Source organism: Micromys minutus (genome assembly GCF_963924665.1).
Source record: "Micromys minutus genome assembly, chromosome: 4".
NCBI classification, from domain to species: Eukaryota; Metazoa; Chordata; class Mammalia; order Rodentia; family Muridae; genus Micromys; species Micromys minutus.
Window position 1 is genome coordinate 42,244,314 of NC_137973.1, and position 23,801 is coordinate 42,268,114.

The following is a 23,801-nucleotide window of genomic DNA, read 5'->3' on the forward strand; positions in this document are numbered from 1 at the left end:
CTAAAATCACGACACACAAGGAATTAGGAAAACAAGTTTCACTTCCTCTGAAATCTAAAAAGTATGCAAAAGAACTGGAAAAGTAGGCCAGTATGTTTCTAGAGCATACAGGCCTTAAAAATCTCAGTCTGCCTCTTGGAGGGATCCTGAAATAAGGATTTCAAAAAGGTAAAGCATTTATTTAAAAATATTTCCAATCTTAAAGAGGCACCAACAAAGGCAAGAGATGGGAAACAAGTGGGACCCTAATTGCAGACTCTGACACAACCTCTCCTCACCCAGCACTGGCTTCAAACTCGTGACTTGCTCCCTCAGCCTCAGTGCTGGGATGCAGGCGTGGTCCTCATGCACAGCTAGTAACACACTTTAAGGAATAATCTCTCAATAAAGCTGCTGCTTTCTAAGGAGCAAGAGCACGGGAAGACCAACAGTAAACCTTTTTTAAAATATTTATAATTAACACTCTATCGTCCACACTTGTTTTCATAAACCAGAGACTATTTTCAGTGAGAGCAAGCAAGACAAGAAACATCAAACAAGTGCATAAAGAAGACTGGGAGAGAGGAGCTCAGGAAAGAACACTCAAAATAAAGAAATAAAGGAAGACTACTTTGTTAGGTGCCTAGAGCCCCCCACCCCATTTTGGTTTTTTCCAAACAAGGTTTCTCACTTACTCTACTACACCAGGCTGGCTTCCAACTCAGAGCTCCACCTACCTCTGTGTCTCAAGTGCTGGGATTAAAGGCATGCGCAGGTGCTCCGTAGTTAGCACTGAGCTAGTCTTCAGTGCCCCTTAATTACAAAGAAACTTCCCCAAATACACATTTAACCATTTCTCAGTACATTACTCTAGAACATCTGGTATATTCATGATATTATATAACCACTACCACCCTAGTTTTAAAATATTATTATTTAAGGAAAATACTCTTGTTATCATTAAGTAACATAACCTACAACCCCCAAAATGTTTTCTTTTACTAAAGATTTGCCTATTGTTTGATATATTACATAACAGGAGCTATATAGTAAGTGACTTTGTGTTTGGACTCTTTTACTTAATATAGTTTTCTGAGGTTTAGCCTCCTACTAGTATTTAGTTCTTTTTATGACTAAGTTAATGCTCTAGACACATGCCACAATTTGCTTACTCCTTGGTGCTAACTTGAATCAGAATTCCTTCTTTTCCCACCTGCTTGTAAATATTATTCCATCAACTACCTCTGCTTCTCTCTTTTACTATAGGATCTGACCACTTACCTAGGAACATTTTATCTCCCTCCCTTCCTTTAACCCACAGTGCTCACATGAAGCCCAGGCTTACCCTCAGTCACCTGGTACACCTCCCCTTTAACCCCCACTGCTCACAGGGAGCACAGGCTTGCCCTCAGTTACCTGGTGCACCTCCCCTTTAACCTACACTGCTCACAGGGAGCACAGGCTTGCCCTCATCACCTGGTGCACCCAGCTCTGTTCTCACTACTCTTTAAGAACAGTCAACTTAGGCCAGGCCAGTGGTGCACCCCTCTAATCCCAACATTTAGGAGGCAGAGGCAGGCAGATCACTGAATTAGAGGCCAGCCTGGTCTACCAATAGGAGTCCAGAACAGACAGAACTCTTGTTACACAGAGAAACCCTGTCTTGAAAAGCCAAAACAAAGAACAGCCAGCTAGGTCCAAAGGCTATTTGTTTATCTGCACATGATACTGCTGACAACTCCTTACTACTGATTTGTAAATATGTTCCTTTCTTTAAAAAAACAAACCCAAGTATTCCACAAATATATTTACAAGCAGTTATGGGTGTGTGTATGTGGGCTCATACATGTCACAGTGAACATGTGGCCATCAGAGAGCATCTTTTAGGAGTCAGTTCTCTCCTGTAATCTAAGTCCAGGAACTGAACTCAGACCATCAGGCTTGGCAGCAAGCACCTTTATCTGATAACCCATCTCACTGGTCCACTCCCCTTACTTTTTAAGATATTCTGGTTCTTTCTTTTATATCCTCTATAAACCTTTATTTCTCTCCTGTTGGCAGCTAGTATTTGTCTTTTTTTTTTCTCTCTTCATTTTATAGTCATCTCTCTGGTAATTTCATTTATCTCTACTACTATGTTAATTACTACTGTTCTCAAATTTATGTATCTAACCTAACTTCTACCTATGTTCCTAGCATAAGTATCACTACCTAATAGACACCTCTATCTGGCTATTCCACAGATAATGCTAAACCAACATTCCTAAATATAAATTCAGACCACAGCAAAAGTATCCACCTTTGAGACTGTAGTGCAGACACCTTTGGCTTCCTAATGTTTGCTGAATTTTTCACTTTATTATAAAAGGAAGATATAGAGTCTCAGACAGTGAGAGTCCCCTTCCATGGAAACAGCTAACTCTGACCATTTGTTCACGGCTTTCATAATGGCACAGTTCTGCAATCATTATTTATGATCCCTAATTTCAAATAACTGACTGGCCTACAGCGTTTTACCTTCTTTAGCCATAACCAGAATCTTTTCCAGAGAACCTTGAAGTTAAGGAAACCCAGTATAACCTCATTGTTTTAATGGAATGATGGCAATACCATCTTTCATCTTATACGCTGAATAGTAAAGAATGTTGGTGGGTGGACAGAAAAGAGTAAACATGGAGCTGAGGAAAGAGACAGTGATGGAGTGACCTCCTTTAGAGAGGTGCCTTGCACTGACTTCATAGTCTGACTTTCATTCTTAGCCACACCCGGATCCTTGTCCTTGGCTTCTAAGATGCAATCCTGACTCTCACCAAAAGTCTGTATTTGCATCCTAAGCAGTCCTTACTGTCGTCACTACACTGCTGCCAGGCTGCTGTTCACACATCACTGCCCACTGCCACTGTGTAAGACACAGGGCCAGCTTCTTCCTGGAAAGGAAACCCCACAGCTGCCACATGTCCCTTCACCATCCAGAGCAAGTCAGGCTGCCGCTCAGCTTCCATACTGTCTTACATCTAATCCTCTTCTCTAAGCGCTTCTATCCTGCCTCATGACTTCCATTTTAAAAGGTTTTTTATATCTCTTTGAACATATGCCAAAATTTCATTTTTGTATCTCATTTTACTCAAACATGAGGACACTGATCTCTGAAGCAACACTCTAAACATAAGGGATTTTCTTCAGACTCTTACTGCTGAGCCCGTTAGGGAGTGCTTGCGTCCCTGGACAGCTGATGACCAGCTGTGAAACACTGTCCTAAGATCCACACCGCCAACAGAACCTCACGCCCTTTACCTGTGTATTCTGGGTAACAGATTGTTAATGGACTCCTCTTTATTTTTTCCTCAAAAAGATCTTTCTTATTAAGAAAGAGAATGATTGAAGTATCTGTAAACCATTTGTTGTTACAAATGCTGTCAAACAATTTCATGCTTTCATGCATTCGGTTCTGAAAAACAAACAGTTATGACAGATTAGCAGCAAAAATAAAAAGCAGATTAAATTACATACCAGAGGTTTTAAAACAGCAAAGTGAATTCCCAGAAAAAAGGTAGTACTAATGTGACTTGAAGCTGAGTCAGTCTGATTTGCATAATCCTTGGGGTTAGGGGTAAGAAGAGTGGCTGACAAGATGCAATCCTGTGCACACAATGTGGCTATGAAGAGCAAATGTATAATGGAACAATGATTTGGGAAATCTAACCCCACTGATAAGAAAATAAAGGGCTTTAAGTTTTGGTCCCATGAGCAAACAGTGGCAACCCATCTTCCTCAGAGTCATGACCACTTCCCAGCTGTATCAGATGGACTTTCTACCCAAAGCTTCAACGTACCATTTCCTCATCCTCAGCCAGAACAAGGTCGTAATCACTGAGAGCCACACAAAAGATAATTGCTGTCACTCCCTCAAAACAGTGAATCCACTTCTTTCGTTCGGATCTTTGGCCGCCTACATCAAACATTCTGAGTAAGGACAGAAAAGCAGAGTCAGTGATGTCACATTCATCCTTTATCTCTCTCGACTGTCACGGTTAGAACCTCCCCATTATCACACACTCAAACCCCATTTGTAACAGAGAAGACAAGAAGCAAATCAATGTGTCTAAACAACTGTCAGTGGCTAAAAGCACAGGCCACAGCTGAACCTCCCCCTTCCAACACAGGAACCGGAGGTGCCAAAAGTCAGCAGAGTTAAGAACTAAAATGGATCCAAGGAAGACCTCAACAGTGTGGCTTAAGATAACGGTAGCCATAACAACAACTGGTATTTGTTCGGTGTTTACCATGGCGCCAGGCACTGCCCTGGACCATCTGGCACTCTGAGACCAGTCTCTAAATACTTTCTACAGCCCCACTCTGATTCTCAAACTGGCTTGTTTCTGAATACCCAACTTATACTTGAGGCCAAAGTTTGCCTTGTGTTAATGGGAAAAGAATGAAGAGAATTATGGAAAAAATTAAATTTGATATTAGACTTTAAGATTTTGAGATCTTGTGCTAGGTTTAAGGAGAATGACTACACTCTCAGCATTTAGGAGGCTGAGATCGAAGAATGGCAAATTCAAAAACAGTCTGCATTACACAGCAAGACCATCTTAAAAGTAAATAAACAACCAAGTATTCCCCAACACCAAAGCTTGTTTGAACCTCATCATCATCAGCAAAACAAACAAACAAACAAAAACAAAAGCTGCTCATGCACTGTGCTCTAGTCTGGATGATTTAGTCCGGAGCGCTAAGTCTGTGCCGACAGTGTCCGTCCTTACTTCCTATGTCCACAGGAACCACTGTCCTGCTCTGTCTTTAGTCAATGCCTGAGTCTGGATGGGGTCAGTGCTCAGATGCTCACACTCTCAAGGTCTGTATCTGATAGCAATGAGAAAGCCTTTAAAAGCTAACACCTACTACACAGCTCTAGTGAGTAAAATCCTCGGTAACTTGGGACCTAAATTTCCAGAGATATTTTGCCCTGCAGATGAGGAGAAGTAAAGTACATGTGATCTCCCTAATGACGTGAGCATGCATCCTATCTCTTCCTGACCCAACCCTTCCATTCGAGGATCTTGCTGTTCTTTGCAACCTTTGGTCTTGCATGATAGCTAAACGATGTAATCACAGATTGGCCTTAATCCAGGGTCGTGTTGTAGGTTTTAGAAAGGCTAACATTTTGCCATACAAATCTTTCAAAGACAGGCACATTAGTACACCAATAATTTCAGTTTACATCCCCATTTTCTATAAAGTCCATAAAACTAAGAGAATGCTATGAAGTCCCAAGGCTGGCTTTTAGTACCTAGTAACAGCATTATTCACTAACAGATCAGTGTTTTATTAACATTACTTCATAACTGAGAGGAAAGTAAGCAATTACACAATGCCTTGTAATATAGTAGAGACTCAAATAAAAGTTTGAATAAATGGAGAGTGGTTTTGTCTAGAGAAAAGAAAAAGGAAGAGGTGACAGTACATCATAAGACAGCTACATGCCAATACAAAGAACATGTGGCACTTTGATCTTGGCAACTAAACCTGGCATAGAAAGACAGTTACCTAGCTAAACAACAACCTATGACATTAGCGAAAAATGGTTTTGGTATTTAGTTATAACTGAATTACTAATTTTATAGTATACAGAGACAATTCATCCCTGTGGCTTCATAGGGTGATCTATGTAGTTTCTGTTGACTTTGTTAAGTGGCTTCATCAGTACTTAGGATAAGTGGCCAGTTTGCCTGAAACCATTCATCAGGTTTCAAATCCACTTTAGGTTGTTAAGATTCCCAATACTTCAACTGATACTAGTACTTAAGTCCTATGTGGACTTCACAAATCTTGATCGTAACTGAGGATATGAGGTGGTGGTTCCTGTCATATGCAGTAATTCTGACTTTCATATATTACACATAAACCAAGTCATTTCTTAAAAACTGATTGCGCACTGAAGGAGAAAAGGTTACTGCCAACCTTTAAGGAAACTAACACAGAAAAAAGGAACAAAAACAGCTTTAGTAGTTTTAAAAGACCATTAACAAAAAGAGAAGAGGCCTTTTCTTGGAATTACTGGTGCTATGAGAAGATCCTTTGAAAACACTAAAATGTCCTGTACAAGATCCACTGTCGACGCCATCATCACACCGCTCTACAACACCTCGATCCTAGGCTTATTCTGCACTGCACTACAAACTTAACTGAGCATGATGCTGGGCATGTACAAACCCAAAGGCCCAGCCAAGTTCAGCTCTGCCCCATTAAGCCTAACGGGAGGGAAACCATCTCAGAGAGGAGTGGTGCTGCTAAGAAAATATTTCTGTTTTACTAGCGCCATGTCAAGATGAAGCCGCCCATGAAAGTTATTTTTTCCCTGTTTGGTGTCGTTCTGATCTTTCTAGCAATAGTCAATACCTATTTGGCAGCTAACAAAAAAGTGCTGAAAATGTAAACAAACACAGACTGGTAGTTGTATAATTAGCTCTAATGGTAGGTCCATTCAATTTCCTTTAAGTGGATATGAATACTGAGGCTATCTGGAGAAGAAAAACAAATGTGTGTGGGGTAATCAGATAAACATTAAGCTAATGCCCTTAAAATATTAAGTTTCTAAACCAAGGAACGCTTACAAAAATCTTAACCCACAACAGAGAGGCTAAGGGGAGTCAGTAAGCCAGGCATGCAGTGTGCACCTGCAAAATTGAGGTCAACCTGGTCTACAAGCAAGAACTAGATCATCTAGATCTACATTGTTAAGACCTTGTCTCAAAAACAAAACCAAAAGACCTGTTGGCACTTTGTGCCAGATGCAGGCAGGAAGAGGCTCATGACTTACTTGAAGTAGAGCTCCTTGAAGGTGAAGTGGGTTTCCACAATGCCTGTGGTCTTCACTCTCGTCCGCAGAACATCTTGTTGAGTTGGAATGTAGTTGGTCTGGGATATTCTATCCAAATCGTTTAGGTAACTAAATAAAATACATAATGGTTTTTATTTGGTAAAACCCACCTTGGATGTGACAGATCAACAGACTAAACTAGCTGCTTGGCCGAAGTCGGTTGCAGGACTAGTTGAGTACTGACATGCGTGAGGCCTAGGTTCAATCCCGAATGCCAACAAACAACAAACAAAGGAGACCCTGAAACTCTGGAGGGGCAGAAAAATGTTAAATCTTCAGTATCACAGAATGAGGGGAAAAAGGGGGAATCTAGTATAGGAAAATGAATAGGTTCTACACATAGTAACAAGAATGGTTTTAAATATACTGTAAAAGCAAATTTTAAAAACAAAGCCATTGCATTATTGTTAAAAAAAAAATCTGAAATCTACTATGAAATGAGATACATACTATATAGTAGAAAAAACAAACCAAACTGGGATTGCAGCAAAGACCTATAACCCTGGACTGAAGAATTCCAAGAAAGTCTGAGTGACATAGCAAGACCCATATGAAAAGGAAACAACAAAAAGTGTAAAGTTCTTGGATAAAACTTTATGCCAGTGTATATATAACTTAACTATGTGACAGCTCCATAGAAAGTGATATCTGATTTATGAAAATTAGAAGAACCACATTCAGTGAGAATATAGGTAGATATGCTAAGATAAGTTAAACCCAGCACTTGAGGATGCAGAGTCAAGAGGCCACAAGTATGACACCAATCAGGAAGATACAATAAAAGTTTCAGGCCAGCCTGAGCTATGTAACAAGACCCTGTCTCAAAAAAAAGGGGGGGGGGGCGGGGGATAGGGGAGAGACAAAGGCTAAATCTTCATTGAAGCCAGACAAAAAAAATGAAGAGCCAATGCACTACTGTAAGTGTGCCTTTCAGATCGCCTGCAAACCAAACACTGCCATTAACAGAGCTGAGCTATTGAACAGTGATAGCGGGAGCCAGCTTTATAAACATGTAGATGGGGGAGTCAGAGCTTACTCATTAAATGACAGAAGACATGACTAAAAATCTACCTTTGATAATCACTGAATTGCTTGAACTACCAGTATACCCACATAAAGACAATCTTAGTTTTAAAAAGTGGGTAAATGAAACATTTTACTGTTTGCTAAATGAAAGAGTAAGTAAATGTTATAAACAGCATTTATATACTATTGTAACAATCTGTGACAGAATGAGAATGTGGAAATATAAGACTAGAGAAAATACCTTAACCAAAAGCCTTTTATCTTGATCAGAGGGGGGGATACAGATGCCATGTACTCACCAAGTCCTCCAAAAAGTAAATTTTAAAAATTCAGCATGAATATATAAACATGTCGGGGGTCAAAACAGATCAAATAGAACAGTAAAACAAACAAACAAACAAACAAACAAATAAAAGTACTAGTTACCAATTCTCTACAACTAATACTCGAGAACTTCCTTCACAAGGAAAGAATTCGCTCCATTCTATGACAGTGTTCTCATCCTACAGAAGCCACCACCCAGTCTGGCAGGACAGGTACACAGTGCTGGGTTTTGTGGTACAGGCTGGTAATCCCAGCTATTAGAACGCTGAAGCAGAGGGATGACAGGTTCAGGCCTGCCGAAGCTATAGAATCAGTTCAATGCCAACACGAGTGAGACTGTGTCTCAAACATTCAAGAGGGCCGAGGATGTAACTCAGTGGTAGAGCCTTTGCCCAACATGCATGAGGCTTTGGTTTAATCCCAGTACAACACACATTCACAAAAGATTAAGTGGTAATGACTACTACCAGAAAAGCTCACAGTACAGCCAGTACAGAGTATGAAAGGACTGTTATACCAGTTGATCTTTTATCCTAGCATGTAAGACAGAAGCAGGTGGATCTGTGTTCTAGGCCAGCCAGAGTTACACAGTAAGATCCAGTCTCAAACACAATAATAACAAATAAGGGGGTGAGGCAGCACTCGCTCCCGGGCTTTCTCTCTCCCTCCCTCCCTGCCCCCCTTCTCTGTGTGTGGGGGCGGGGGTGCCCCTCTAGCTGGCTATCAGTGCCTTGTCCTATTCAGAGGCACCTAGATGTCTCATCTTATTATAAATAGATTACTGAGATAACCTTAAAATGAGACAACTGGAATAAAGGATCCTACAGACTTTTAGACATTTTTAGTACTTAAACATTTCCTGAGGATAGGCCCTGAACATTCTCTAGAGTCACCAAATTATTTTCTATTATAGTTTCAAAGGGGAAAAAAAATGACTTACTATGAAGCAGAATCATTGAGCTGATATTCCCTGGACCTGCTGAAGCACGCTTGCACCCCACCATCTCGCCATAAACGTTTAATCACGCCTGCTAGTTCTGAAGTCATGACCCCTTCTTCGGCACTGCCAGCTAAAACAAATAACTGTCGAGCATCATCCTGAGAAAAACAGTTAAGACAGGTACAGATGAGCTTAAGACTAGATGAGGAGTCTCATTTCTCACACACTTATGCACTCACAAACACTCTACTGAATCACAGTTTAGAAGCGGTATTACAGAGACCCTTTCTGGCAAGGCAGCACGAGAAACTTGCAACTAAGCCCCAGCCCACCCTCTCATGACAGTCCTAAACACAGCTGAACAATGATTTGCCTGCCTCTTCATTCTCCATGTCATATCACCATCCTCAGAAAAGGGCTCTTCTGATGGATTCAGAAACCTCTACCCTGATGACTTATGATTTATGATGGGTGGGGGGGGTGAGATTCTAGTCTGAGACAAGTACATGTAATAACTTTCCATTCTGTTAAAGTAAGCCGTTATTGAGGACAAGGAGGATGGCTCAGTGATAAACTGCATGAGGACCTGAGTTCAGAGCTAGATGCAATGGTTCAAGCCTGTACCCTCAGTGTTGGGGAGCAGACAGGAGGATCCTGGAGGTCCCTCGCCTGCCAGTTTGGCTAAAAGGACACGCTCCAGACTTGGAGAAATACTTTCTCCAAACATCAAGAGAAAAACGATAGAGCAAAAGACCTGAGACCACAAGTGCATGTTCCCTCTCCCCCAATGGCTGCACTTCTGTCCCTCAGACCTGCTGAGGGTGTAGCTCAGTGGTAGAGTGCTTACCTACTACTGCATGGAAATGAAAAGATTTGCACATAGGAAGGAAAGTCTAACCATGGCATAGGGACTAAAACATGAATCAAGTTCAAGGCAAAGGCTCTCTTCCTTCCCTTCATCGGAGACAGCAGAAACAGAAGAGGGGATGAAGAATGTAAGAAGAAGAAAGCCTAGTACCAGGAATTGACCCCTCAGGAAAAATGGTTAGTCTCTAGATTTTCCCAAAGGAACACTGTTCTAAGACAGGAGAGAGGCAGCTGGAGAGGGACACCGTAGCAGAGCAACAGGATCAGAAGGACGTGACTCTCAGGCAGGAACTGTATTAGTTTGTGAGCCTTTAAAAAGGTAATACCAGAACTGGTGGGTTTTCTTTATTTTATCCATTCCTACATGCAATATTTAAACCTGAAGACAGCAGGGCAGTGGAGGTGCCCACCTTTGATCCCAGCTCTCAGGAGGGCAGACGCAGGCCCAGCCTGGTCCATAGAATGAGTCCTGAACAGCCAGGGATAGATACACAGAGAAATCCTATCTCAAAACAACAACAAAACTGAATACTGAGCTCAAAGATTTCACTATATAAATTTAGTATTTACAACGGTAAAAATTCCAAGTATAAGAATATTTTTTTAAAATCACATAATACATAAATAAAAAGTGAGAAGAGACGTGATCATTTATATCTCAAGTAGTCATTAAGACAGTGACCACTAGCAAGCAAAAGGCATCGTGGAATACAGATGCAGAACACCTACAGCGTGTACATCTACCTACCCACACAACCACCACACTGCATTCTAACTGACTTTGCCAAACTCTGGCATCAAGATCCTGTCCGTACTTTCTAGTGACACTGTGGCTCGTCTTTGTAGCAAACTCCATGCATGATCTGTATTTCCTCTCCCTCCCATTCCTTTTTCTTGCGGTGTGGGAGGAGTGAGTGTTGTATATGTGTGTATGTATACACACTCAGGTGTGAACATAAAAGAGCGCCAAAGATGTCTGACATTTTTTTTAACACTTTCGCCTTATTCCCTTGAGACATGGTCTCTCAGTGAACCCAAGGTTTGTCATTTATATGGACTGTGTAGCCAATAAGCTCCCAGGATTTATCTGACTTCATCCTCTAGTACTGGGGCTACAGCTGCATATATGATTCTTTCTTAATGAGGGCACTTAGGATTTTAAATCAGTCCTTATGGTTAAGGAGCAAGCACTCTTAGCCACTGAACCACTTTCCCAGCCCCTCTTCTCTTTATTCTTCATCACCAACATCTCATCGTCATTGTTATTTTAAATAAAAGAGCAAATGATTAAGAAATGGTTAAGCATTATATAAACTGCCAAAACCACCAAATGACAAATAAGGCTTTTCCCACACACACTGCTTTATCTAACATTTAAAAACTACACAGGTCCTAAAATTTGACCTATACTTAAGCAAGTATACAAATAATTAAGTACTTGTATTATTTTTTAAATACCATGTTACTCAAATTTTAGAAACTTGAAGATCCAGGGGTGATTAGCACAAATTGACACCATTCTAACTGAAGTTCTTAGGGAAACATTTTCCCTTTCTACTTCATTCCAGTTTCCTCACAATAGACCTTCTCTGCAGACTTAGAGTGCCCTCTTCACAACAAACTCCATACTTCTTTCCCCTACTCGGCTCTACTCTTTTCGTTCTCTTAGCAGCCATTAAAACTAGAGGAGCAGGGTGACAGATACAAATATAGACCCTTTCCCAGGAGAGGAAACTGCACATGTCCCTTTTCAGGAGTGCCGAGTAGGCTGAGTGGATACTGCACAGCTGGATGACTGTCAGGGCCATCAGGTGACACAGGAGTATTAATGATACCAGCTGTGTCTGTGCGAGAACCTGAGCAGATGTGCAGAGCAAAAGACAGTCTCAGGCACTGTTGCTAAGGAGCCATCTGCCTTTTTGTTTGTGTGAGACACGGTCTCTCTGGCCTGTGGCTCAATGATTCAGCTGTCCAGAGAGCCCCAAGGATCCTATCTGTCTCCCCAGCGCTACAGGACATGTGCGCACCATGAGCACCTGGCTTTCTAGTGAGTTCTGGAGACCAAACTCAGGTTGTTACGCTGAGTGAGAGCTCTCCTGACCGCTCTAACTCTCCAGCACCTAATGACATCTAAAGGAAGGAAATGATTTGGAGAGGAATGGTCGAGAAACAGAGGTGAACCGAGAATGGGAACAAAGTAAGGGGCAAAAGAAAACATCTGAGAAACTAAGAGGAATAAATAACAGGAGAAAAAGTCAGCAGAGGAGAAAAATAAGTACAGCATAATTAACCAATTATAAAATACAGAGAAGAAAAGTCAACAAGACTCAAGTGAGATAAAAGCTGAGGTTTGAATAAAAACTAGATTTTACTTGAATTATCAAATTTCCCTAAGAATAAACAACTAGTCTGTGCAGCAAGACTACTGTGAGTTCAGATTTAGCCTGGACTCCTACATAAGACAGCCTCTACAAACAAAACTGGGGTGTGACGAGATGGCTTAGAAGTCGACGGATTGCTCTGCTTGTAGAGGACCAGAATTTGATTTTTCAGTACCTGTAATTCCAGCTCCTTCAAGGGGGATACACACAAATGCAATATCCGCATGTGGACACAGATATACACATAATTAAAAACAAAATTTGAAAAAGAGAAAAAGAAAAACAGGCCTGTGGGCTAAATGCACGTGCTCACCCAGCACAGCTGAGGCCAAGTACAATCCCAGGAGGAAGAAGACGACCTGAACTGTGCCACGACAGTAAAAGTCGCTCACGTATTTCCCCTAATCTTTTCTTATTCTTTTCTCCTCCAACCCTTAACTAAGTCCTATGCCCTTATCTCACCTCCCAGATATATCCTACTCAACAAGTCAAAGCCACAGCAGCTCTCTGAACAGTCTCCTTCCCTTCCCACTCATCCATACTGACCTGCAGCTCATAGCCATCCCCAGGCTGCTCACAAGCACACTGGTTTCGTCTTTCCAGGTAAGGCCCCCCATTCCTCCCTCCGGTCACTTCCATTTAAGTACTGCACCACGGAACATGGCTGATCTCCTTTAATGGACTCTACACTTCTCTAGCACGTTCTTGAAATTGAGTTGGTAATAATATAGAAGATCTCCTGTCTTCATTTTGGTCCTTTCTCCACTGGCATCAAACATCCTACTTCATAAACTGCCCCAAAGTATAAAAAATATTATTAACTGACTTAAATTCTGATAAATGTAAAGCATTAAAGAGTTATATCGGAGTAAGTAACAACCCAGTTCTAACTGAACCCAGAATTCAATGAAAGACAGTGATGAGATATTTTTGAACACCCAAAATCACCTCTAAAAGCAAGCCTGAGTATGCAACATGTCTTTTAGAGTACACATTTACTATGGCCAACTACTATAGAACATATGCCTATGGTGCTGCAAAGGAAGCAACTGAACAGAGCCAGCACAGCTGATCTACAGGATCCCGTTCCCAGGGCTTGGCCTGCGGCAGGAACTTACTGTCTGCTGAACCAGATCCAGCACTTCAAAAACAAACACACAGTATTTTGTACCATCTTGTCTCCTTGTTCCCTAAGATGTGACACAAATTTGGCTTAACTTCGTCTACTGAAGCATGGTGAGTGAAGAGGAAATGAGAAATACTCACTGCTCTGGCAGCTTCCCCAAAATCAATCTTCAGCCGTCCCATGGCCCTTATGATGGCAATGATGGACTGAATAGTATTGCTGTAGACAACCACTCTGTACTGTTTACATTCATCCTCTGAATAGCCGTCCTCATGGATGATTCTTCAAAAAACAAGAAGACCACAAGTCAATGCCATGAAAACATCATCAGCTTTTTATGAAGAGAAGGAAATTCAGTCTTAGAAGGCCCCGTGTGAACTTACTTCATCTGTTTCACGATGGTACTTTTACCAGACTCTCCAGCGCCTAAAAAACAAAACAAAAATAGATTTTGGATTTCTTTGTAATCAAACAAATACAGAGTAATGTGACTAATAAATCTAGATTAAGGAAAAATACAGGTCCTAATGGAAATTTTGGTGAGTTGTCATGTCAATTAGGAAAACTGTTTTTTAATTAGAGCCATTTTGTTTTTTTTTTTTTAATATTGGTATCACTTGTACAAAACAGACATTACTCAAAGACAGCCACACAAATATTTTTAGTAACATCATAAAACATGATATATTCAATGAACACTGACAACAAATAGTCCACAGGCCTAGTCATAGTTATTACTTCTGCAACCTGCCCATGGACCTGAAGAATGTTCCAGAAGCAATACTCTTAGTCACAGGGCTAGAAAGGTTCCAAGCAGCAACTCTGGGACTGGGGGGAGGGGTTTACACAGCCTCTTTTGATGACTGAGATCACACTTAAACTAAAGATCAAAGGTCAAATAAACTTTCAGATCTTGACAGTCTGCCTGCAAGGTCTTCCCTGATTAATAATTCTTCCTTCTTCCAGAATGCCTCTTGAAACATTACCACTCCCTCCAACATCAAATGCTACTTCTGACTCATAAATGACAATTCTGCTCCTCCGTTTTAGAGAAAGCAGAAGGTAATCAGAGAACGCTACCCCATTTCCCATAACCAAATGTATGAATCTACCTGTATCTCCACTAATATTCTCTAAGTTCATCAGTCTCAGTGCTCTTACCACTGCTTATATACTTAACTCCTTCATTTCTCCTCCACTTGTAGCTGTTGCAATTCCCAGTGTCACCAAAGTATCACTATTTTTCTCTTCTTTACTAGGATAGTCTTAGCACACAAACTGTGGTTCTACCGTCTTCATATACACCCCACCAGTACCATTCTTTGACACATCCCACACACATGCTCACTGTCCTCCATCTTACTATTTCCTTTTCCCTGTGCCTTTTGTTTCTTAGAAGATCTAATATGTTTATTCACTTGTGGTGTTGGGGGACAGTAACAACTCACATGAACATGTGTGGAAGTCGGAGGGCAACCTACAGGAGTTAGTTTTCTCCTTCCACACGAGGGTCCCAGGGATCAACTGAGGTTTCAAACTTAAAAAGCAAGCAACTCTACCTACTGAGTTATCTTTGCCACCCCTCTCTGGGTTTCTTTACAGTGAAATTTGCCTAGCCTGTCATCCATACTTACAATCTCCAATTAAGTACCTCCAATTCATTCCCGCCACTGTATTGAAACCATTTCTAAACCACCTGACAAGCTCAGTGGTTATTTCTAGGCCTTCCCCTGCCTTTCAAGACAGCTTTTACAAAGTTGATTTTTGTCTTTTTCTCTATCTATATTTATTTTTTCAAATTTATTTATTTATGTATATGAGTGTTCTGTCTCCCTGTAAGTATGCATGGCAAAAGAGGGCTCCATTTACAGAAGGTTATGAGCTACCATGTGGTTGCTGGGAATTGAACTCAGGACCTCTGGAAGAGCACTCAGTTAAATGCTAAGCCACCTCTCCAGACCCTATACTTTTTTTCTAGCTTGCCTAACTTGATTTAAGGCACTAACTTGGCTTAAGGCACTATTCATGAGTAAAAGTTAAACTGCAATGAGTAACATGTACCAGGACGCTCTATGTATCTTGGTAATATGAACTCACTCAACCCTCACACCTCTGATCGGTAGACATTATTACCCTCATTTTATAATGAGATAAATACAGCAGAAAGGTCCAGGAATGTGTCCAGTTATACAGAAGGTGGCAAAATTGAAATTTCCACTCTCACTTCAAAGCTGACATGTACTAGATTCTCAGACTTTAGCTCTCCAATCTTGCTTTCCAATGCTAACTTCAAACTCATCTCCTCCTGCTTTTGGCATTACAGCCGCTGTTAAGGAAGCACCTCGAACTTAATGTCCAACACTGACAAAGTTATTCATTCTCCATTCTACCTCAAACTTTCTTCCCTCAGTCTCTCATCCCAGTAAATGGGACTAACATTTGCTAATAAATCTAGCTCACTAAGGTCAAAACTAGCAAATGACATAAAAGGAACACAGAGAAGGGTTGGGGACACCAGCATTAATACTTGCTTAAAATTTTGTTTTAAAAACACAGACATAATCTTAACAGCTTGGTCCTTGTACAATGGAAATCACAGTCTACCTAAAACAGTTCTATAATACTTTTTAAAAAATTTTTAAACATAGGGTCTAACTGTGTAACCTTGGAAGTCTGAGAATTCTATGTCCACCAGGCTGACCTTGTGATCCTCTTTTTCTCTGCCAACCAATAGTCCAGTGGCTAGAATCACATGTGTACAACAGGCCTGTCTGGATCATGTCACAACACTTACTGGAGTTGCCTCTTGGCCCCCATTTATACCCAAATTATAATGTGTGGCTAATGATGTCCAATACACTCTGGTCCCTGCCTACCTCATCTCTTGCTGGTCTCTACTCTAGCCTTAGTGCTCTTGTCAGACCAGCTTTTGGTGTTTCCTCTAACATGCAAAACTGGTTCTTAAAGGGCTGGACTCTGACTCATCGTCTCTACCCTCATTGACTGAAATCATTTCTGCTAGATTTTCTTCTTCACCTTTCTGCCCCTCAGAACATCCCTGAGGGAGTTACCTGAGCGCTTCCCACCCCACACTTCTCACTCTCACAGCACGAAGGAATCTTTGAATCTTCACTCTCCTGGTGTTCACCTTACTGTCTCTTCACTGAAACAAAAACTCTGCCAAGCTGTTCTCTGTATTCCCAGGATCCCCAACCAGACCCAATGTCAATTAGTCAAATATTAATCAAATAACTAGTGAACAAATGTGCATTTAATAAGCATGACAGTGCACTAAATATTTCTCAACTTTATCAACAAAAAACTAGTTTAAGTAACATCTAAATACTAAAAATTAAAGATAACTACATTCTTGCAGAATCAAGAAGTGTTTCTATATATGACTTTATCTCTGCTCTTACTTCATAGTTGGTAACTAGGTAGACTACAGTTAATATTCAAGTAGCTCAGGGTCTTCTGACACCGTCAAAAACATAATTCCACTATCAATACCTAGAAAAGCATTTCAGTTCTGGGAAAACAGAAATGCTGACTTTTTTTAATTGTTAAATTAAGGTTCCCAAACCATCCCGTGTGAGCAATTGTGCAATGAAGTACTGTAATTAAAGCTCTCCTTAAATATTAAAAATGGTATTCCTACTGCTTGTTTCAGACTGTTTTAAAAGATTATAAATCTCTTAATCTCATCACAAATTTCTACCCATCTCATTAAGTTCTACGCTTTGAAAGTGTTACATCACACACACACACACACACACACACAGAGAGAGAGAGAGAGAGAGAGAGAGAGAGAGAGAGAGAGAGAGAGAGAGAGAGAGACCTCTATGCTATTCTCGCTCTCTCTATTTCTCAGATTCCCTAGATAATAAATAATGTCATTGTGGAGCTGGGAATACAGCTCAGTGGTAGAACACTTGCCTAGGAAGTGCAAGGCCCTAGTTCCACCCCTATTTTGCAAAAAAAAAGATGTCTGTCTGCCCTCCCTTTTATTATTACTCTGTGTACTTCTCCCCTGGCTTTCATTGGGCATTTAGTCCATCTCATCTTATTGCCACAGGATTTGTTTTCAGCCTCTGTTACTAAGCATTTGTGTGTGTGTGTGTGTGTGTGTGTGTGTGTGTGTGTATGCATATACATATATATACATATATGCATATACATATTCATGCATTTATATTTATATATATAATCACATTTTATATCAAAAAGCCTTGGCCCACTCAATTTGTAGACTCTCATGAAAAGTATCACCACCATTTTACCCATCTTCTAAGAGTACACTCTGAAATCTGAGAGTCATTTGGATTTGGGGTCCACTTATTATTCTAGATATCTTAGTTGTGATATAACATCATGACTAAAATCAACTTAGGGAAGGGTTTTACTTTATCTTACAACTCCCAGGTCACACTCCATCACTGAGGGATGACAGGACAGGAATTCAAACCTGGCAGAAACCTGGAGGCAGGAGCTTATGTAGACAGAGGCCATGGAGGATGCTGTTTACTGGCTTGTTCCTTATGGCTTGCTAAGTCTGCTTTCTTACAGAATCCAGGACCACCAGCCCAGGGGTGGTATCACCCACAATGAGTTGGGCCCTCCCCATGATCACTAATTAAGAAAATGTCCTACAGGCTTGCCTACAGCTGGATCTATGGAGGAATTTTCTTAATTAAGAGTTCCTCTTCCCAACAACAACTCTAGTTTGTATTAAGCAGGCATAAAACACTCTTTCTCTCTTGGCCTCTTGCTCCCCTACCCTTCCCTTCACTCATGGCTGGCCTCTGCTTCTCTACTCCTCTCTTTCTCTCTCTCTCTCTCTCTCTCTACTACTCTCTTAACTCTCCTCCCCACGCCCTGAATAAACTCTAGTCTGTACTGTTTTTTTTTTTAAAAAAAAAAAAAAAAAAAAAAAAAGTAGGCATAAAACTAGCCAGCATGGTAAGCTTAATTTTCTCTCTCTTTGAATATTTCTCAAATTACTTAACCTCTTCACTCTTCACACATCTAACTGAGCCTATATTGCGCCTAATATATTACTGCTGTAATTTTCTTAAACTCCTGCTCCTTCACCATTTCCAAAAAGCACTATTGTACAACCCATCAGCCAATGACTCTCCAAAGTCTTTAAGCACCTTCTTCAACTCTCCTCTTGAGATCTGGGCTCTACCTCTGAGATACAGTACTCGACCAGCAACTTTCTTCCATAGCATTTGGCTCTTATATTTGCCCTCCCTATCTCTAACTACACATATGGATTCTGGACTTCCTAATTTTACCTAATCTTTTTTCTTATATTACTTCCAAAAGCAGTAAGGTAAAAAAAAAAAAAAAAAAAAAAATTTTTACTTGCCTATCTTCAATCTACCAGGGATAACAGGATGTAAGAACTGGAATAGCTAGAGACTACAGCAGAGGAAAACTATGGCTTGGACTAGGAGGAACTGAAGATGGCCCAGCAGACAGTAAGAATGGCAACCCTGGGGAGGGAGGCTGTAAGGAAAAAAGGTTGGGAAGGTCACCACATGCTATCTCTTTTCCTTTCATCTAATTAAAGTCAGTCCAAAGAAGGTCTTAAGTTTAGTATGCTTTTTTCCTACTTGTATGCCATGAAGCAAGATGGATTTCCACAGTATAAGACGGTCAACAGAAAATGTTTTGGACAGTACCTGGTCTGCAGTAATGCTTAGTGACTGTTACCCAGCTACTGTGTATAAAATGTCCTTACTGCTGAGAACATTACCCAGTGATGTTAGGGCTTCAAAGGATTTTATTTCCTAAAAGCATGTTGATATCGATGTTGGTGCAAATTCCTACAGAAATGGCAATTGTTTTCAGAAGTTGTTTCAAAATAATACAACTCTACATGCATCTGGATTCATACACATTTAAAACAAAACAAAAAGGAACTTGTAAACCCCAAACTGCGGCAAACTGCATCAGTGCGCCCATTAGTCATTCTCTCCACCCCACCCTAAGGAACAAAAACCTCTCTTCTTGGTATAACTGTGGCCCCACCTGCTATCTCTGCTCTCATACGTCACCCATCTCGGCCTCAGAGCTTTTCCTTCAAGTGTCCCCAAGGCCTATCCCATGAGGCATTCCAGAGGCACTGGAGACCCCTTTTCCTCTTAAATACTTGCTTCTATAAAGAAATTTTGAAGTTTCTAGTAACTCCTGAGCAGCTGAGTCCTAAAATGACACCACTCATGAATAACTTAGCAGTACCAGACCAGTATACATACATGAGCAAAGACAGCCCCCTGCCCCAAATACCAAAATGAAAGCTTGACCAACAAATACATTGATTTCTTTGGCTTAATTTTCCAGCTGTTAAAACCATAGTGTAATAAACTCAATGTCACAGTAAATTTTAGTGCTACTATTCCATGTCTAGCTAATATGACCTTGGGTAAGTCACTTGACTGCAATGTTTGTCTCCTTATCTATAAAACATGAAGCGCTTTGGCCTAGATGTGTTCTACGGTTATACACAGCTAACTAACTTCTTATTCTAAAACAGGACTCAAATCAAACCACAAATCTATATTGTCCCATCAACTAAACAATTCAAAACAGCTACTATAATGCAGGTCTATATGATCAGGACAGTGGAGGGCACCAATGTAGGAAGGAAGAGCATGCCAGCTCCTGCATTCCTGCTGGAAGTACCCTATCTGGAGAGCATTCCAGCTTATACTGCTACTGTCAGGATGGAACGGGGGAGGGGAGCACAGAGAGGGGATGGAAGGAGGGAGGTGAATTACAAATCCTGACGATGAAAGATCCAAAGAGCACAACCCATGCTGCTTCCAATAGGGATACCGACTGCTTCCATAGACCTCTCCTACTACAAGGGTCCTGAAAATCAAGCTCAGGTTATCAGGTTGGCAACACATACCATCCTGTTGGCCCCATGATTCATTTGTTTAAAATGTATGCATGTGAATATGGTTGTCTGGAGTATGTTATATGTACATGCACATAGGTGCCTTGAGACCAGAAGAGGACTTAAAGCCCCTTAGAGATATGGTTGCCAGGGTTTTGAATCACTTGACATGAGTGCTGAGAACCAGACTCTGGTCCTCTATAAGAAGCTGTGAATAGAGCTGGAGGATAGTGGTGCACCCCTTCAATCCCAGCAGGTGGATCTCTCTGAGTTCCAGGACACCCTGATCTACTGAGTAACTTCCAGGACAGACAAGTCTACACAGAGAAATCCTGTCTTGAAAAATAGGGGGGTGAGGGGAAGCAATAAAAGCTATTACAGGCTGTGTAATCTCTCAGGCCACCCACCCTTTACTCCCCACCCCACCTCATAATGTTTCTTAATAACATGTAGCTACTAGTAAAAATTTAGATCAAGGTAAAAATATTCCACATAAAATGCTTTTCTATACATGATACTTATTACAAAATCCAGTTGATGTTTCCATTTATTTATTATTTTCTTTTTTTGAGACAGGATCTCACCATGTAACTCAGACTTCCATTCAGGATCCTCCTATCTAAGAGGCTCAAGTGCTGGAATTGCTTAACTCATCCTAAGGTTAGAATAGGGGGCTGGAAAGACTACTCGGTGGTTATGAGCACTTGCTGCCCCTGCAAAAAGCCCATATTTGGTTCTCAACATCTATATCAGGTGGATCATAGCCACCTGTAAATCCAGCTCTAAGAGAGCCAATGTCCACTTCTGGCCTCCAAAGGTACCTTGTACACATACATAACCTCAAAGACTCACACATACACATAATATAAAGAGGAGAGTTGGAGAGATGGCTCAGCAAGTAAAGGTACTGACCACCAAGCTGCATCCTGGGTCCAATCTCCAGGATCTATGTGATGGAAGGAGAGAGCCAGCTACTGTGATTTGTCCTCTAACTTCCATATACGTACGTATGCTAATTTGTGATAAAACTAAGCTGGAGAGATGGTTCAATGCTTAACAGCACTGGCTGCTCTTCCAGAGAACCCAGGTTCAATTAGCAGCACCCACATAATGCAATTCCAGAGGATCTGACCTCTTCTGGCCTTCGGGCTTTGTATGAACATGGTACTCCTATGCAGACAAAACATCCACACACATGAAAGAAAGATCGAAACTGAGAAAGAAATAAACAAAAGGTCAAAAGAATCACAGGGAAAAATGTCTGCACAAAACAACTGTTCTTTGTTTCCATTTAATAAACGTGCCTGGCATATCTGGAACTCCTGGACATTGAGACTTTACATTCAGGTCAGGTCAGAACTTTGGTCTGGTAGGAGCCATCAGAGGTTAAGCGTTTTCTTGTGAAATTAGAACGTTTCCTTGCTCTAAAGCATAAACATGGCTTCTCCACCCAGCCTATTTCCCTCTATGCTAAGCCTCTTCTAGTGTACAGACAACCCCACAGCAACTGCAAACAAGCTTCAGTGCCCACTGCTACGTCCCTGACTTCTCCCAGGCGCAGCAGTCCCTGTCTGAAAGGAACTGGGACGGCTCCTCTCAGCACTCACGTCAGCACCTCTGGCCCGGCCTGCTGCTCTAACGTACACATGTGACTACCTTCCCCGCTCATCTGGCTTGTCACAACCTGTTAACTGGTTTTCTTAGTTTGATTAGCATAGTTACAAAATCCTTTTTAGCATAACCTGAAAACCTTCCGCGCTTGTGTACTTCTCCCTTAAAAATCAACCTAACCAGGCTTAAGCTGGCCCTATAAGACAGTGTTAAATTCTGTAACACTAGTGCTTGGTCAAATTCTTCTAAGTATTAGAGTTTATGATTGTTTAGAATTTGCCAGCCCCAAACTCAAAAATAAAGAGTACAACAGTGCCTTCTTTCTGTGGCGCACTCCTCCAACCCCAGAGCACAATCTAGGGCACAGGAGGCACTCAGCAATTAGCTGTGAGGTGAGTGACTTAAGTGGCTATGATATTCAGCAGTTGCCCAATGCTACTTGCAATGTCCGGAATTTTCGATGTGGGCAGTTAACAGAGAGAGCCCCACTCCCCAGCTATCTTTACTTGGGTGCATGACCACTCCCGACTCTACTCTCAGCTCTCAGACTATGACCAGATGACAGGAAGTTTGGACTCAGCACTTGCTTCACTTCCCTCTAACCTGCTCTCCTGGCTCCTCTGACACACACCTAATTGTGTTCTAATGGAATAAATGACTGTCAATCTGTCCATCCACTGCAACACATGAGGCTGTGAAACAGTGAACACTCACAAGTATCTGTCAGTGGATGAATGAATAAGCGTAAAACAGGGCAGTGAATCTGTAATTAATGCAAAGATCATGTGTGTCTGCTTTTTGTAAAAGTTACCTGTCACCAAAAAGGCTTAAAAGGTATCATGAGAAGGTTTTTATAAAACATTTATTGAGCATCCAATTTTTGGCCAAAGTCTCAAAAGCATACTGGAAAAGACAGCCTCTCCAACAAATGGTGCTTGGAAAATTAGACATCCACATGTAGAAAACTGCAACTAGATCACCCTCAATAAAAACCAGTTAGAAATGGATCAAAGCCTTAACGTAAGTCCTGAAACGTCAACACTGCTATACAGAAGCATAAAGACAACAACACTTGAACACACAGACACAAAGAACTCGGAAGTCCAATAGCTCAGGACTGTAAGAATGAAAAATGGGAGAATATCTGCCCCCTGTATACCTAACAGGATATTAGTACAATCTTTAAAGAACTCACAAAATTAAATGCCCTAAAACTGATTTATGAATATGCAAGTAAATTGAGCAAACAGTTCTCAAAAGAAGAAATACAAAAAGCCAATAAATATATTAAAAAATGTCTCCCTAGCTATCACAAACATGCAAATTGATACTACATTGAGATTCACAGCTCACTAAAGTTGAAATGGCTATCACCAAGAAACAAACAACAACAAAAAGCTGGTAAGGATGTAGGGAAAGAGGAACCCTTATGGACTGCAGGTAAGAATGTAAGCCAGCATGACTGCTGTGGGGATCAGTGTGGCAGTTTCCCAAACACTAAAACTAGAAGGCCCGTGATCCAGCTACACCACTCTTGAGTATATAACCAAGGACCCAAAGTCAGCACATCACAGAGACACCTGCATATCAGTGCTTAACACTTCACCATTCGGGACCTGGAGAGATGCTCAGAGGTTAAGAGCACTGACTGCTGCTCTTCCAGAGGTTCTGAGTTCAATTCCCAGCAACCACATGGTGCCTCACAACCATCTGTAACAGGATCTGATGCCTTCTAGTTTAATACAGCAGCAGTGTAC

General features: G+C 41.1%; 1 protein-coding gene across 1 annotated transcript in view; it reads right to left on the reverse strand.

Annotated features, from left to right (window-relative positions):
- The window catches only part of GNAI3 (G protein subunit alpha i3), a 37,741-nt gene that overhangs the window by 2,533 nt on the left and 11,407 nt on the right, over positions 1-23,801 (reverse strand). The window contains exons 2-7 of the mRNA XM_080915618.1: positions 13,910-13,952; positions 13,667-13,808; positions 9,153-9,310; positions 6,803-6,931; positions 3,813-3,942; positions 3,274-3,427 (exon numbers count right to left, since the gene is read on the reverse strand). Coding sequence (XP_080771744.1) covers positions 3,274-3,427; positions 3,813-3,942; positions 6,803-6,931; positions 9,153-9,310; positions 13,667-13,808; positions 13,910-13,952 — 756 coding nt within the window. The remainder of the gene's footprint in view (positions 1-3,273; positions 3,428-3,812; positions 3,943-6,802; positions 6,932-9,152; positions 9,311-13,666; positions 13,809-13,909; positions 13,953-23,801) is intronic.